Genomic DNA, 18,438 nt, shown 5'->3' on the forward strand with positions numbered 1-18,438 from the left:
TCGTTTACACTCGTCTCCCAAATCGTCAAGACAGTTTATAAACTTCCCAATAAAAACCTCCTTCAAGAAAAAATTTTAAAACTCTTACCGCCAGGGAACCATACATTAATTTTAGATTACATAAATTGTAAAAACATTTACTGGGGAGGGTGCAAATCAAATTCTAGTGGAAATACTTTACTTAAAGCAAAAACCTTTATTACTTCTGAAATTTCCTAATAATAATTTATTAAGCCAATGAACAAAAAAAAAAAAAAAAAAAAGTAAAAATAAAATAAAAACAAATAGCATAATCAAGTTTTACAAGAATTTAGTTTTTGTAATAATTTGTACTTTAGTTGCACTTCACAAGAGAATAAACACCGTAGGAAAATTTAATAATTTAATCCAAAATAATTATTTTATATGCCAAGACACTGCTTAATTTTTTTTCTTTAGTTTCTTTCTTTTTTTCCTGCATTACATTACAATAAATTTAAAACTTACTACCATATTCAGAACCTTCTTGGCTTCATCGTTTCCAGGTTTTAGTGGTCACAATATAAAATTTCTATTTATTACAGAACAGCCTTCTTGGTTCTTTCTTGGCTGCACTTAACTTGAAACTTCAATAAGAAGTAAATTATATGTAGATATTGGAAAGCTTTTTTTCCAAATCACACCAAAAAATTATGAATATAGTATCATGTTAAAATGAATTATAATATTTAATAAAAAATCATAAAATTTACTATATGTTAATGGCAAAATTTAATTAACATGTTTCCAATTAAAGGAACAATTTTTTTTTTTTTACTTATTTCATTACCAAATACAGATCTTATAGCTAATAGGAATTATATTATATATGTACAAATTTAAGATTTATCTACATTTTAATATCAAAGCAGACGATAAATACATAGCAACAAGAAGTTTGTACATGAAATTATCTGTAGTTTTCTAAAGCTGAATAAATAGGCTAGCATACTAGTTATTGTATCTTTACAGGAAAATTTTCTTTAAATAAAAAATGGATATTGCCTAAACTAACTCCAACTTCCTTTTTTAAGTTTTATTAGGCCATATGTTGCAAAGCAAAAGATCAGTATCCACAAAATAATGGATAAAAATCCATTATATATTACAGGATGAGACAGTGACCAAGCTCTCATAGTAATAGACCTGTATGCATTAGAGCCTAAAGTGAGTGGAAGAATCCAATCGATTGATTGAAGAATTGGATGCATTCCCTCTGGGGTCCAGAAAAGACCTGCAAAATAAAAAACTAATTAAATAAATGATTCTTACAAAAACTAATGATAACCAGTAACTCAAGCCCCCCAAAAAACCCTTTTTCTTAAAGTTATTTTTTGAAAAATAAATTTTCAATGATATTAATTAATGTCATTTTATTTGTATGATAGCCACAAATAAATATTTGTATATATTCATATGTATTGAATATTCAATACATTCAAAATGATGCCTCTGATAATATTTTTAAATATAACTAGAAGTTTTATTATTTTCACTGAAACAAAAACATTAAAATATTAATTAAACTTTTAAAAAAATTAAAAATAAAAGTACGAAAATAATAACAATTAGAATTTGAAATAAATGTTTCTTGATATAACCAATAAATAACTGATTTTAATTCTCATGATGCACATTTGTAAACCACATCAATAATCAAAGAAAAAAATATTTTTTAAAAAGGCGTGAAGTTGGAAAAGAGGAAAAGGAAAGAACTTTAAAGTTGGAAACAGATGAACTGGAAAGACAATGATTTGTCAATAAAATGAAATTAAAGTAAATAAAGGGAAAATAATAAGCCCTGCCACAGTTGAATCATATAGTAACTGTTTTAAGAAATATAAAATGGTGTCATACATTTTAATGATTGGCAAATATGTTTTGTATTATAGCGACCTAATTTATTTGAATAGTATCAGTGATCATAAAAAATGTTTCTTTATTTATAAAAATGTCTCTATACCTTTTAAACCTGTTAAAGGAAGAAATTAAATCAACTACTTAATCTAGATAATATATATAAACATTATATTGTCAGATCATATTGGTTAGAATGTAATTTTTAAACATTTATAAAAAACTTTATAATTCTTTTATTAGCATATAATTTTTAAGAAGAAACTTTATTAGAACTGTTATAGCTAAACAATTAGAGTTATTGATTAGTTTAAATATTTTTAATTTTAAAATATTAACAAATGGTTAAAAAATTTTATAGAGGAATAAATTGAAATCTTACCACATAAAACACCATTGCAGACCATAACACCAAGGGTCATGAATGCTGCAAGTAATTCTCGATCACAAAAGACTACCACAAACATACCTAATAAAATAAGGTACAAATATTATTATTCTTCACCTCAAGCAAAGTCAATCATAATAATTGGATGAAGTCATTTATGTTGAAATTAATGACAGTTTGGCCTCTGCCTTGTATTATCTTTATTATTCAAAATATTAAATTTGTCTTATTTCTTTGTGTTTCAGGGTACTGATCCCCATCTTGTGAACTAAAGATATACAATCAATGATCAATGTACAAATAATTTTTAATTATAAAAATGTGAGTACTTTAACTACCTGTTATTGTAATGTGTTGTTAACTAGCAGGGTAACAAAGTATCAGTTGACAAGTAACCCATTTTGATCACCAAGTCAAGGGTTTTTAAAAATAGACTCAAAATGGGAATTCAGGTTTGCTTAACCCTTGGATGAGTGTAGAAAGCAGTTGCGGGATTACAGCTTAGAGCTGAGGTCAACCAAAAGCTCTAATAATGTAATAAATTCTTAATGGCATAAATTAATACCAATGGTAATCATTTGCCTTACAGGGAAGCTTATTTGTCCTAAAGATGTCAACAACTTAATACAATATCGAAATTATTGTCATATCTTTAAATTTGTTGTCGATTTTTGTTTTCCATTATGATTGTAAATAATGAATATATTTTTTTTAAATATACCTTAAATTGTGAATTATTCCTTGAAAAACAAAAAGATCTTGTCAGATTTACACCTCTGATTTTATTTCTTTGTAGTTTACATAAGTTCTATGGGTCCCAGGTGATGTTTTTAAGTAAGAAAGAAATCAAGAAAATACACTGGCAAAAAAATATCTCTATTTTTAAAGTATGTTTGATGTTTAATTTTTTTAAACTTTAATCACAAATTATACCACTTTAAAAACGAAATTACATATAAATGTCCCTTTAATAGTTTAATTATTTTTCATTGAACCCTAAAGAAATTTAATTATGATTCTTTTTAATATGCCCTTCATAAATTTCAATTTTCACTTACATGTACATTCAACTGAAATTATCAATTATTTTTCTTAAAAAATTACACCTCAAAACAAGTTATTTCTTCAATTCTTAGATAATTTTGATACATGCAATTTAAATGTACTAAAAAATTAGTCTTACCAAAGCACAATCCATTAAATCCCACTAAAAACAATAGCATAAATGCCAATGTAGCACTTCCTTCAAATACATGACCATATATTCCATAAAGGGTGACCACATTGCAAGCTGTCTGCACTAGGAATAATATCGTTGTCATTGCAGTATAAGCAGCCAAAATTTCTAAATGGGTAAGTCCTGAAAAATATTATTTTATTACATAGTTATTTTTTTTATTTATTTATTTTTTTTATGACAATTGGTGCTAGATCTATTTTTACTAAACGATCAAATGTTAAATTTCAAATATTTTTAGTCAATCTTTTCTAGTTTATGTCTTTACCATAGTCTTATCATCTTTTGTTTACTTATTAGTAAAATATTAATTTTAGTTAATTAAGTACCTGATATTAAGCTTCTCGCAATAATACCACTTCTCTTATCTTGAAGAATGGGTATCATGTAGGCTACAGGTAAAAAAAATTGCATCCTAAAACAATAAATGTTATTGTGTAATATGTTACTTGATTTTTTTTTTTTTTTATACAATTTACTATAATTCATCATTTTAATTAATATAATGATAATTTTTTTTTTTTTAGTTTTCAACACCAGTATATTGCATAAAATATGGTATTATTTATTTTGGCTTGAAAATAAGTAATATATGTTTGAAACTTATAGTATGCCTCTTACTCCTACTCAAAAAAGACAAGGAAGTATAGTTTTACAAGGCCATAGTCTCTTTGTGGCATCTAAGGAGTTAGAAATAAGTATTATGTTTTTATGAAGGAATTATTAGAGAAAAAAACCTGTTAAAGTATTAGCCTCTTTTAAAAAAAGCAGATATGCTGTTAATTATGGTAGCTATCCCTATTTCATTATCTTAAAATTTAGTGAGTCAGCCGGGATAATCCTAATTATATAATCAGAGACTAGAGGAGTATATTTAATTAATTCAAGAGTGTTTGAATGTTTCAGTGATAAGTTCAACATTAATTTAAAGTCATATTTAACAATAAGAACATTTATTTTGTAATGATTTAAATTTCTTACATTAATATGACACCAGGTACTGAGAATTCGCTGAATTCAGTCACAGACTTTCCATATATTGCTTCATTATACTAGAAATAAATAAATCAATATAACTGACATTAATAAAAATATATTTCATTTCATAATATTCTGTATCCAATTTTTTACCTGTATTGGCAATAGACTATGACTTACTGTCCATTGACACATTAGCGATAATTGTTTCAAGTAATCAAAAAATGTGAAGTATATTGTGTTTTTCAAAAAATCTGCAATAACTTTATCTGCAATCATGAGAAAAAAAAATATTAAAAAATATGTTTAAATTCTACACTGATTGACTATGTATGTGAATAAATAATTACTTGTTGTGTCGACCCAGACTGTTATTTCACTTTGCTCGACTGCATTTTCAGAAGTCCTCATACCCTTGTATAATCTCTCTTGTAAAGACTCAGTGAAATTTTCAGGTATGTACATGACACCATGAATCTTATTTTCTACAATGTTTGTTAAAGCAGTCGCTGTATCATTAAAGAATACCTAAAGGTTTCAAGAATATTATATTATATTGATAAAAAAATTATAATATATGTAACAATTTATAATTATGAAGTGAAAAAAATAATTTTCCATTTTGAAAATGGTGAAATTCTAATATTTTATTGAGTTATTTTTTTATTATTATTATTATTATTTTATTGAGTACTGGTTTACTTCAATGGTCATTTTATGTGTTCAGTTTAATGTCTTTAACATCAACTGCCATTGCAAGTGGTTTTTAGTTATGGTTTTAACAGTGTTCAAAGTTCTTCCTATTAATTTATAACTACGAGAATATAAAAATAATGAAGATGACTCATCAGAAGAAAACTGTGTAACCAATACAATACATTATTTTTGATTTTTTTTTAATTTTAAAATGAAGTTAGGGATTAATAGAACTAAAAAATTAGTGTAGTTAACTTTACATTTTTGTTAATTACATATTTATAATTGTTACATTAAAATAACATCACACAAGATTAAGTTAGAATTGGTTTATATTTATACAATTTATAGAAGATAAAGCCTGAAAAGCTTCATTAAAATGAATCATTTTAGTTAATATTTAATAAATTTAATTTTGATCATTTGATTGATTCTTTGTTATAGAAAACAAGTTTTATTATTTTAGTTTGTAAATAAAACAGTTGATGGTGACAGGAAGGATACTGTTGAGAACAAACCAGGCATGATGCTTTGTTCTAGAACGGTCTGTTGTGGCACCTGTTTATGAAAACACACTCGTTGTCTTTATTTATAAAACCCTCCCTACTTTCCACAACATTCTTGTCAAAAATAATATGTTTCTACTCTGGTGGAATCTTTAATATATTTTTCAAGCCCATTACTACTCATAATGTTACTATAATTGGATAAAGTTTGCTTTAAATAAACCCAACTGATTAAATGTTGATTTGGTTATAGGTAGTGAGGTAGCATAGGTTAGAAGGACCATGACCTCTCCCACCAAACTCATCTCCTCTCTGGCCTCAATCTACAATATGCATTTTGGCACATTTTTCATCTCCATTGCTCCTCTATCTTCCAAGGTTCATAACCATAACCTACCATGATACTATAACTTCAAGTATATTACTTACTAATTTGTTTTATAGTTATAAATAACTGAAAACAAATATTTTAAAACATGTTTGCTTTATACATACCACAATAATATCTTTTTTCTCAAGGAGTGGAAGATACCCACAAAATGCTGGAAAGCAGGTAAGATTTGAAAATTTATTGCAGTTTCCATGCTGTAGGGATAATTCTTCATTAACAATGCCTACTACTAAACCACGTGGTGATCTTCCTATTGAATATTGAAACATAATACATGTTGATATAGGAAGAAAGAACAATAAAAACCATCCTCTGAAATAAAAATAACAAAGTTTATTATAACTTACTGTAACAGTTGAATGGCTTAGGGCAAGAATTTGAGAAACTGCAATTTTGAAGGTTAGAATTTTTAGAAAAATGATTCTTTTTTATCTATAAAGTTATTTATTGTGTTAGTTGTTCTAATGCCATAACTTCAACATATTTATTACAATACAGACTAATAATGTAATACTATAATAATATAGACCATTTAATACTTTAAATAAGAAAAGTAAAATTTTTCCAAACTGTTCTACTGATCAATTTACATCATATAGCATGTCATATTCTTGCCCCAAGCCCTTCAGTTACTTTCATTTATTTTTAATGAAATGTAGAGTTGATTAATTAATACTTTTGAAATACGTACAATGAACTATATTTAAAAGAATACAAAGATTTCAAAAAATATCCCATGAAACCATTAAATGAGATCAGTTTTTTATCTTGAAGAGGTAACTTTGGTTTTCCTGATGGTTTTGGCATATTTTCTCTCTGTAATTAAACCAAACAAAAATAATAAACTTCAGATAATGTGCTAATGATTAAATAAGTTTATCTGTTGTATTTTAAACCATGGATGCTCAACTAAAGATTGTTATTAATTATTAAAATATATTACTTTATAATTTTAGTAAGCAAAAGTAAGTAAACGATTTGTAATTAAAATATTCTGAAATGAAAATCGATATTAATCTATAAAGCTGAAGAATTCAGGTTTTTAGAAAATAGTATGTAATTAAGAGGAATACTTTCATGTTAAGCTATTGTTTGCAGTTTACTGGTCTTTCAGGATGAGGTGCTTGCAATTAATGTCTGTGCTCAGAACCTAATAAAGGAGGGTACGAGGGCTAGGATTATCACGATCTTTACCGACAGTCAGGCAGTAAGTATGCATGGGTAATTATGCTTTACTGATAGTCAGGCAGTATTTATGCTTGGGTAATTATATAACCCGCTCAAAACTGGTGGAAGTGTGTAAGATCAATCTGAACTCACTTTCTTTAGCTAACAAGGTTAAATGGGTGCCTGGACACATGGGCATTAAAGGCAATGAGATAGCAGACTACCTCTTCAAAAGGAGATCTGAGAATGTTCCCTTTACACCCAATATCATATGTGGTGTTATTCTAAGCCATGCAAAGAGATGAATTAGAGCGATTGCTGAGGGCACGTCTAGGTTATTTGGGGGAGCTCTAGGAGACAAGAGCAATCAAAGATGCTCCTAAAAGGCTCCTACATAAAAAGAAGTGATACACTTCTTAACATGGAGAAGATTACCTTAAGGTGAAAGACAGGACTATATACAAGACACTGTCAGCTGAACAAGCATCTCTTGTTCTCATTATTAAAATAAGATTAATATAATCACCAATCTGCAGGTTCTGCAGAAAGGATGATGATACCACGTATCACATCATATGTAGATATGATGCACTAGCCAGGATATGATTACTAACTTTTGGATGAGATCCAACCAAAACATCACGAGACCCTTGATCCATATATAATATCCAAGTTAGCATTCTGCCCTGTTTTGAATAGTGTACGAAAGGCCCTAAGGCCGTTGTGCAATTTTTCTGGTTTAAATAAAAAAATATTGTTTGCAGTGGCTGCTATAATGGACAAACTTTAAAGCATATCAGAGTCTACTTAAGAGAATTCTTCTATAGACAAATAAACAGTAAACTGTTTAACCCATAGAACATGCGTTGTTGGGGCCTTCTGATGTAGAGCACCACACCTCTTAAATCTTTGCCAGGACCTTTATGTACTGCTATCCAACAGAATGGAGCCATCCCATACCAAGTCAGTTTTTTTTCCCATATAAATTTCAGCTGTAATCCAATGAATTTATTACAAACTTATCATGGATACATTTGGTCTAGTACATATATAGGCATATATAATCTGAATTTAGTGCAGATTAAATCACAAGGCACAGCCAGTAATACATAAACTCATAAATATTTTCTGAAACTTATCCATAGTAAAACAAAAATATTTTTTTGGTACCCAAATGAATCTTTGTTTAACTTAATTTAAACCTGTCTGTATTTCTGATTTTACTATGTCATTTTCTTCTGATTCTTGGATGTAACTCAGTTTGATAAATGCTTCCTCAAGAGTGTTGCAACCATGTTGGTCCATAATAGATAGGGCTTCTCCTTCTGCGACAAGAACTCCTCCTCTCATCATTCCAACCTATGTTGGATACAAATTACAAATAAAAATAATCAAAAAGAAGAGGATTAAGAGTAATGAAAAATTAGGATTGCAGAAAGAGATATTATTTTCATTAACTTCATTTATAAGAATGCAATTCAAAAATTAAAAAAAAAAAACTTGTATATATGTGTATTTTGAAGTAAAACTTCTTTCACAACATTCTATAGCTAAAAAAAAAAATTATACAGTAGTAAATTGATTTCGTGACAGGAGAAAACACGAGTGATAAAACAGAAGTGGTGGGGGAGCTAGGCTCCTCCTAGCTCAGCACTTGGCCAAATAATACCTCCTTACCACATCCTGAACCCAAAACCCTTCACAGGTTATAAAAGTAGGTTTTTTTTTTTTTTTTAATAACGGAATTAAGAAATCACATGTAACATTTTACATTTATTATTTTTTATATTTGTTATTACGATCGTATACAGAAAGTTGGGGTCTAACAGGGGTAAGGAGATACAGCGATACAATGGTTCATTCAGGGTGATAATTATTAGGAAACACAATATTGTTACTGTAGAAAGTATAAAAAAACCTGAAAAGAGGACAACTGTCCATACTGAAGAGTTAAAACATCCGGCAATGACAATATAAAAACTGGAGTGTTCTTATATTGCCACTAACTACTAGATTGTATTACGGAAAAATTAGTTATTAATGTTATTCTATTTATTGTTTTTTGTTTTAAGATTTATTTTGGCTTTTGTAAATATTGTGTTTTGTTCATTTTAGCTTATTTATGTATTGTATAAAGAATTCTTTAATTTTATTCTTAGGTTTAAATAATGTATATAGCATTAATTTCAGGGAGCTCGTGAGTTTTTACAATGATTTATATATAGGAATTTATTTTTATTGTAAATAGTTTTTCTTTATTATTTTTGTTTTCTATGTTATTATATTGTATAGTATTAGTTGACAAGGATTATTCGTTAACTGGTGGGGAGGGGGGAGTTATGGTCTGAGTCAGCTGTAATTTTGATGTCAGCTGGCTGAGGGGGTCTGCTGATCAAAAGTATATAAAGACATGTACCGAATCCAATAAAGCCAGTATTTTACAGCTGTTCAAGTGTGTCAGATCTTATTCCTTCTTATCTTTTTTTTAAGTTTTGCTTTCACTGATACTTAAGTTATATATATGTATGTGTGTGTGTATAAGGTTTCAAAAACCAATTTTTATATGATTTTTAAGTATTCTGTGATTGAGGCAACCCAGCAGTTGGGCAGCAAAATCTTTTCAATAAAGTGTGCCTCTCTCTTTTTCTTCAAATATAAATCAATAGAATTTTTATTTCTAACTGTATTTTTTCTAACTTCAATACTACTAGTAGTGTTCATTACCTTGTTGCTCTGTCTTGCTTCTTCTATATAATGTGTTGTCAAGATTACTGTTTTGTTTTTTTCATTTGAAAGTTCCAATAAAAATTGCCATATACTACAAAGAAATATGTTAATTTATTAAAAATTATGCATTATTGATTATCTCAATGAAAATGGTTAAATTTATTCACCTGCTGCTTAGAACAGGATCGATTCCTACTGTAGGTTCGTCTAATATCAACAAATCCGGGTCATGAACTAATGCAAGACATAATGAAACTCTTCTTTTTTGTCCTCCACTTAAAAGGCAATATTTTTTCACATAATTTTAATATAACATTACTTAATTATACACTAGAATTAATTGGCAATTATCTTTGTTTTAATATAAGCTAGTTTTATATTTCCTCCACAGTTTCAAGACTTAAAATAAATACATTTAAATATTTTACAATATATACATTTTTCTCAAATTTGTGAGAAAGTAATGATGTCACTTATGTATTTTTTTTCAATACCGTTCATTGAAGAAAAACATTTATTAATTTTTATGTACAAGAATTTAAGGAACCTTTTTATGTATACATCGTATTGTTATTCCGTATGTATGGAAAAATGGGATAAATGACAGCTGATGTGTAATGGTGGGAAGTGTCGTTTTTGGTGAATGAAAATGGTATGTATAATATGTAAACTTAAGGCATGCTGCTTTTATTTTATTGAACTATCCAACTATTCAAAATCTTAATATGTTTCTTTTCCTGGCATTATAAAAAATAACAAATCTTAATGATTTCTGAATAGGACAGAGTCTAAAATATCAATTTTTATTTCTGTTGAAATTCTAGATTAATATAATTAATTAATTTTTGTTGTGTTATTGAAAAAATAAAAATAAATTTAAAAAATAAAAAGAACCTCTTAATAGTGAAGTTTATATATCGAGGAATAATATAAAATAAAAATAATGCCACCACATATATTAGTACCAGACATTTAACTGAGATTCAAAAATTTGTTTATCAACAATTTCTGTCTACTTTCTGGATACACAGTTTGACTTGGTTTTACAAGAATATAAAACTTAAGTAATGGTCAATTGTAGATATTTTAATTGTTAATTCATACATTACATAATTCATTTCAGGGATGAAATTCAAAATTACCTCAAATGCATAACTTTTTTATGTTCTGATGGTACCTCAAGGAAGGAAAACAATATTTTTTTCCTCTCTTCTAGTTTTTTACCTCTTATACCATAAATCCAACCATAATAATTCAATGTTTCTTTTATAGTTATTTCATCTACTAGAGCAAGGTCCTAGATTAGGAGAAAACAATTTTTTTTTAAAAGTAAAGAATCAAATATAAATAAGTGTTCTTATATTATCAACTAAAAGATATGACATACTTCAATGATTAAATAATAAGAAGAAGAAAATTATTAGAGACTTAAGAAAATTAAAAATTAAAAACTTCTTGATTCCCCAAAGTAGGTTTAAGTACTGCCAAATCCGATTCATTGCATAAATAATCTGTGGTAGGAGCTTAGGAATACTAAAGCCTAAAAGGCTGTAATTAATTTCCTAAAACAAAATATACCAAACAGTAATCATTATATTTTTATGATGAGTAGATAACGTTCAGAAGACAGGAGATCCTCTTAACTATGAAAATCACTAAGGAATATTCCTCCTACCATCCTCAAATAAAATATTTTCCAATGTTCTATTTCACAGACTACTCAGTTATGTCAAAAGGAGGATAGGCCAAAATCAAGCAGGCTTCTTTAAAGAATGATCTTCTTGGTGAATAAACCAATCTTCTTGTCAAGAACAATGATAGAAAGAGTGGCTGAATACAATATTCAAACCCACCACTGCTTTGTGGATTTTGCTGCAGACTGTGACAGCATAATTTGAAGGAACATTATGAGGTAATTATAACTCTCCACAAAGGCAGCCTGCCTTGTCAGAATGACAATGAAAGCTACTCAGTGGTTAGTGAGAGTGACTGTAGCAGCATCTTTTTAAAGCCTCAGAGAGAAGTTGCTTGTTTAATATGCTTAGAGTTTAACATTGTCCTGAAATTTGTGATCAGAGATGCTAAAGGCAGGTAGGAAGGAAGATTTTCAACAAATCATTCCAAACCTAGATTTCCTGTAAGAATCTGTTACCATAATTTGAGTTTGTCTAACTGGCTGAGAAGACTAAAATAGCTGCCATGATGACACTGCAATGGATCCTTATGGGATATTGCATTTCGAAACGGTCTTCGGTTTTATTCTATTTTGCTCACAAATCATCAAAAACTTCTTTTTTGAATTTGTTTATTTGAGCTTCTGCATTTGTATATTAGCTCTTTGATGTATGGTTTTAAAACTACCAAAACAGATATTGAGAGATGGATTATAGATATCTTAGTTTAATAATTTGTCTAAATCTCTCTTCCAACTGAAATATAAATTTAGAAAACTTCAAATTATCAGATTAGTCCTAAAGTATGGTTCAAAAGTTAGATTATAGAGTTACCTATAACTCAGGAAGATCAATAGATATGTTTGACCTCAACATCCCAAGAGGACAAATTAGTAGCTGGTGGAACTGTACCAAAACATTTATATTGCTCAAGTATTAATGGTTGTTGACAGTGCATTTTATTAGATACATAGTCACCTGAACATTTTGCTCGAGTGGTGGGCAATTTGATCACAGGGTAGCTTCTAGTTGAAGACATTCACATAAAAAGAAAAGTAGGTAGGTTCAGATTGAAATGAATGATGAAGCAAACAGTGACACCTATACCATCTTATACATTCAATAGTAGCAGCATTCCCTAATCACTGGTGGTTGGAATAACAAAATGTCTTGACTTTTTAATAGTTTCAGAACCAAGGACAAATAAGATACATGAAATAAATTCCGATGCCAACTCATAAAAATTAGAGAAGAGGTTATAACCTGGGATGTGCAGTAGAAATTTGATGAAACATAGTCTACATACTCTTGTCAAGCTGTTGTTTTCAAAATATTTTTTTGTTCTGCAACATATTGTTAACCCGGAAGAGGTAGAGGTGTAGCCGTTAGCATTTTGGGAAATAAATGTCTATATTTTCCTAGTATTTTATCTGTTTTGTTTATACTTTTTTCTACCTTCTGTTAACCCTTTGATGTTGTTATTTCTGCTTGTTTATGTTACTCCCTCTTTTACCTCATCATCTATATTCAATTCAGCTTTACTTTGGCCTCCTTGCAATGGTAAGACCGAGCATTTCTCTCACCAGTACACTTCTAATGTGACATATTTTTTTTTCTCATTTGAGCATTTTGGTCTCCTAGACACCTCCTACATTTCTTATTTTATTATATTCCTTGTTTTTATAAAAAAAAAAAAAAACCTTATGTGAGTGTTTGAGGTGAACAGAAACCCAAAAAAGTTTAGAACTCTTCATGCAGATTCAGACAAAAGTTAAAAAAATCCTAAGTAATTTTCTGCAACACTTATAAATCCTATCATAGTTTAATCATACATTTCTAATTAGCACTTAAAAACAGTTCAAAAGGGTATATTAGATATTTGTATTACATTTTTTTTCGGGAGAAATAAACCTTTTTATAACTTCTTTTCTTTAATTCATCATTACAATAACATTTCAGGAAGTTTACTCATTACCACTTTCATTTTTCTAGAAATAAAAAATATTGGATAATCAACAGTTTTAAAATTATATAGCAATTTTAAATAGATAAGTTAAAATTATTATTAGTTATTACTATACGTATACCTAATATAATCTTTACCATATTTTAAATCATAAAATACTATTTTAATTATACCTAATATATCTTAATATGAACTATCTAACTATTTAATAAAAATGTTATTCATTTACTATTATTATTGCTGCTGCTCTATCAATTACTATTTAATAATGACAAATTAATAGATTAAAATTATTAAACCTGTGGCATATATCCTATTTTAGATCTGTTTTGGACTTTAAGTGTAATTTCTCCAGCATCTATTTGACTTTGGCCAATAATACACTTAAGAAGTGATGTTTTGCCACAGCCACTTGGTCCAAGTAGAGCATATCTACACATCAAAAGATATATGTTAGAATCTTCATAATAGGTTTTATTATTTAAAAATATATATTTATCTCTAATTGGAACTCTTTCATTTTACTTACATAGATCCTTTTTCAACCGTCATATTGAGACCCTTAAATACCTCCGTTTTTGAAAAAGAAAAATCTGAATATGTTTTGTAGGCATCTTGAACTTTGACGATGTAATCTGGAACATTGTTCATGATATGTTCCATTTGGCATTAATTTCTAAAGTTGAAGTCTAGCTTTAAGACAATAGAACAACAGTAGGTACTATATCAGATATGCTGGCGTAATCACATAAGCCCTGTAATAAAAAAAAATTATTACCTAATTTATAACTTATTCTATTATATGTTTCTAATAAATATTAAAAAATTGTTTAGTGTAATGTATTTTACTTAAAATGAATTAAGAAACATGAAATAGGGGTTAAAAAAACTTCTATAAATTATCTTAAACCATTAAAATTATTCAATTCATTTACATTTATTTTCAATTTCGAAAATCTCCTATTTCAAATCTTATAAAATTACAATTAGTGTCAAAAAGGGACTTCTCGGATTCAATCAAATTTTGTAAAACTAAGATGGAAAATACGTTATTGGAATATATTTAAAAAAAGAAAACAGAAATCTGAAACCTTGGGTTTCTTGACCTAAATGATGTGATATGGAATCACTTCCATCTTCTCTTCCTTTTTTCATATTTTTTTTTAGTATTAACATTGACTCTTTGATTTATATTATTTCACTGGCCTCTCCGGTAGCGATATCAGCCCTCTTAACTTCGTATTTAACGAAATCCTTGGGAATGAGGTCAAGGGGCATCGTTCGGACACCTGTACCGTCTCATGCGACAACGTCCTATGGATTTTCGAAACCCTCAGCAGAGCCAGTCTCTGTATGGTAGTCTCTTTCTTTGTTGTGGCATGAGGGTTTAGTTCCGCGCAGGAGATGCATACCTGAGGATACCTAAGATCACGCCTTTGTAAATGGTCATTGTAGCAGGGTTACCTGAGGCCTCAAATGCCCCCCGCCCCCTATTCTGCATAATCCATGTATTGACAGATTCACCCTCTCTCTCAGGTACTCCAGGTGAGGTGTAATGCAGAAGTTTCTTCTTATTTTAACGCCAAGATATGTTACCTCCTCACATGGCCTCACTACCTGTCCTTGAATATCCAAATTGATAGGGTGAGCCCTGTTCGTGAAGCCTCTAATGAGTATGACCTGGATCTTGTCTGCGGCCTTACTCAATTTTCTCCTCACTCACCACTCCGCAACGAAACTGGCGTACCTTTCCGCTTTAGTCTTCAATCTCGCTCTGCTCTCTCCGGGCTTGATGACTGCCAGGTCGTCTACCTAGTCCGTGGCAAGAAACAGCCTGTCGTCTAGCTCCCATAGCAACAACTGCTACAGTATTGTACCATATTTTCTATACTAGCTGGATCGGTGATGAGGGAGGCCTAAACGTATTTTTCTATTATTTCTGAAACTTATAATCGATTCCATTGAAATTATTTGAAAAAAGTATGATTTACATAGTTCGCTCTGGTTCACGTGACCTATGAAGGGTCTTAAATTGTTTCAAAACCTTGAAGGGATATCACTAAGTAATTTGAGCCATAGAAGTTAAAAATTGGTTGTGCAATTCATTCAAAAAAGGTTACAAAGCTACAGATGGACAAACATAATTCAATTAATACAATATAAAAAATAATTTTTTAGTTTATTTTAATTTAATGTTTAAACAAATTCATAGGATCACATTGAACTTGAAAATCGGTTTGCTTACATAATTTTTAGCTATATATGAGCTAGGCATGACAAACCCGTCCACACAATATGCTTTGTTTTGCTGCGCCGTTGTCGAGTAATAAGAAAATTGTCATATTCATGTTCAATAGATCAAACACCAATATTATTTAATGATACTTCAAGCTAGTCATCACAACCTTTTGTTTTCTTTTGATAAAGTCAAAAATAAAAGTGTTCGAAAAGGCTGTACAACTTCATATACCTGAGTTCTTTGAGACAACTGTGCCTTGGTACTATCACATCTATAATGAAACTGAAAAATCAGAACAAATTCTTGTCTAAAATTAAAAATAAAATTATCCTCTCAATAATCATTCCATGATTACTGTGATTTATTGTTAGACTTTTTTTTGAGCAAGTACTATCCCAAATCATTGATATTAGGACGGTTTCTTACATATATATTTTCTTTGGATGAAACCAAGTTTTACAGCTAACAACATATCAAGGATGTCAAAGCCGGGTTCAGAATCGCCCGGCGTGCGTCTAGAAAGTAGGTTTTAAATAATTATTTCTTATTTTTTTATTTAAACAAAATTGTTTTCTTACCTACCCCTTTTTTACCGTTTTCAAACATTAATTAAAGAATTGCATTTATTTACATCTGTTTTCCAAACAGTAATAAAAGGAAAATCCGACCTTAACCCGACAGGAGTGACCTTTTTTCTCCTAAACGGTATTCCTTGAGCATTTAGCTATTCACTCAGGGGCTGAAATATCCAAATTTCGTGAAAGATCATAGATCTTCTTTCTTCGGCTCATGATTTAAAAGAAGAAACGAAGGAGGTGTCCAGGTGAGCAAAATGCTCAAATGAAAAAAAAAAAGTCATGTTAGGAGTGTACTGGTGAGAGAAACGCTCATTTTTACCGTCGCGAAGAGGCTAGAGCAAAATTGGGAATAGGTGGGGAGGAAAAGGGGGGAATAACATGTTGGGGTAATATAATAAAAAGAGTTCAATAGGTTGAACACATATATTATTAGATAAATAGAACAATCGACATGACCGAAGGATGTGCTAGACGCTAACTAACCGATAACCTATAACGGATAACCACCTATCAATATACAATGTCCAAAGAGGTTATTCCTGACACACCCCCTCAATTGAAACTTTATATACACAAAAAAGAAAAGTAAAGATTCAATTGCAAAGTAACTCAAAATTTACATCTGAAAAATTAAACAATTAACAATTCTCGAAACTTTTTAAATTTTTCATAGACCAGTGGTTTTGTGAATAAGTCTGCAATATTTTCTTCAGAACTAATATAGTCTATTACAATTTTCTTATTATCTACAAGTTCTTTGACAAAATGATATTTAATATCAATATGTTTGGCTCTTTTGGAATTTTCTGGATTTTTAATCTGAGCAATAGCACTATTGTTATCAACATTTAATCTAGCACTCACTTTACCACACTTATCAAACCGCACAAATTCACCAACTCCTGAGCAGCGATACCAGCAGCAATGTATTCTGCCTCCATGGTTGATAACGCAACACAGGTTTGTTTTCTTGAGTGCCACGCCACCGGGTAGCCAGCCAAGAATGCCACAAAGCCGATAACACTTCTTCTGGTCTCGATGTCTCCTGCCCAGTCTGCGTCCAAAAAGCCAATCAAGTCAATATCCTCGTTTTTCCGAAGATAATCCCCATTTCTTTTGTGTCTTTAAGGTAGCGTAGAACACGCTTTGCAGCTTTCCACATTTTTGGTGTCCCTTTGTCTAAGTAACGTGCCAAGAAGCTGACACAGAATGATAAGTCCGGCCTTGTCATTGTACTTAAATACAACATGCTGCATACCAAACTCCTGTATGGAATTTTCTTCTCAAGACCTTTGGTTTCCTCAAACCTACAACCAATTTCCATGAGAGTGGTGACCCTTCTGCAATACTGCATATTATCGTTTTAAGACGTTTTTCCACAACATGAGCCTGGGTTACTTTAATTGTATTATTATTTCTTTCAAACTTCATACCCAGAAAGCTCGCCACTTCCATCTCTCTAATGTTGAATTCATCCTTTAATTGGTTGATGAATTCCTGAACACTCTCATCTTCTCCAGCTACCAAACCGTCATCCACATACAATACAAAAAATATTTCCTTTTTGGAATAAAAGCAGAAGTCGTAATTGGACCTCTTGAAACCAATATTAATCATAAAACTATTAAACCTCTCATTCCAAAATTTAGGAGCCTTTTTTAGACCATAAAGGGGTCTATTTAATTTTAATGTTTTAGTAGATGAGTTTACACCCTTAGGAGTCTTAATGTAAACGGGATAATCAATGTTCCCATTCAGGAAGGCAGTGGGGACATCCACCTGTCTCATTTTCCAGTCTCTCTGGCAAGCAATTGACAATAGCACCCTAATTGTTTCAACCCTACATACTGGGGAATAAATAAAATTATTTTCACCTGGGTTATCCTCTTGAAAGCCACAAGCGACCAGCCTCGCCTTCTTCATCCCGTCTTCCTTCATCGTAAACACCCATTTTGTCGAGATGGCCTTCTCTCCTTCAGGGACGTCTTCAGGAGTCCATGTCTTCATAGTTTCGTGA

General features: G+C 30.0%; 1 protein-coding gene across 2 annotated transcripts in view; it reads right to left on the reverse strand.

The window, feature by feature from the left end:
* Positions 1-855: 855 nt before the first annotated feature.
* LOC106683834 (ABC transporter G family member 23) overlaps positions 856-18,438 on the reverse strand; it is a 44,701-nt gene continuing 27,118 nt past the window's right edge. Inside the window, exons 2-16 of one of the 2 annotated variants that reach the window (XM_014425551.3) lie at positions 14,134-14,359; positions 13,904-14,036; positions 11,108-11,262; positions 10,133-10,240; positions 9,963-10,056; positions 8,463-8,597; positions 6,763-6,887; positions 6,176-6,383; positions 4,829-5,006; positions 4,632-4,747; positions 4,482-4,552; positions 3,830-3,915; positions 3,447-3,623; positions 2,258-2,344; positions 856-1,252 (exon numbers count right to left, since the gene is read on the reverse strand). In XM_014425551.3, coding sequence (XP_014281037.1) covers positions 1,029-1,252; positions 2,258-2,344; positions 3,447-3,623; positions 3,830-3,915; positions 4,482-4,552; positions 4,632-4,747; positions 4,829-5,006; positions 6,176-6,383; positions 6,763-6,887; positions 8,463-8,597; positions 9,963-10,056; positions 10,133-10,240; positions 11,108-11,262; positions 13,904-14,036; positions 14,134-14,267 — 2,031 coding nt within the window. In that variant the 5' untranslated portion in view covers positions 14,268-14,359 and the 3' untranslated portion in view covers positions 856-1,028. Of the gene's footprint in view, positions 1,253-2,257; positions 2,345-3,446; positions 3,624-3,829; positions 3,916-4,481; positions 4,553-4,631; positions 4,748-4,828; positions 5,007-6,175; positions 6,384-6,762; positions 6,888-8,462; positions 8,598-9,962; positions 10,057-10,132; positions 10,241-11,107; positions 11,263-13,526; positions 13,627-13,903; positions 14,037-14,133; positions 14,360-18,438 lie in introns of those variants that run through there. The other variant, XM_014425552.3, reaches the window with a different exon arrangement.

This window comes from Halyomorpha halys, unplaced genomic scaffold (genome assembly GCF_000696795.3).
Source record: "Halyomorpha halys isolate HHAL.00 unplaced genomic scaffold, Hhal_1.1 Scaffold519.1, whole genome shotgun sequence".
Classification (NCBI taxonomy): Eukaryota; Metazoa; Arthropoda; class Insecta; order Hemiptera; family Pentatomidae; genus Halyomorpha; species Halyomorpha halys.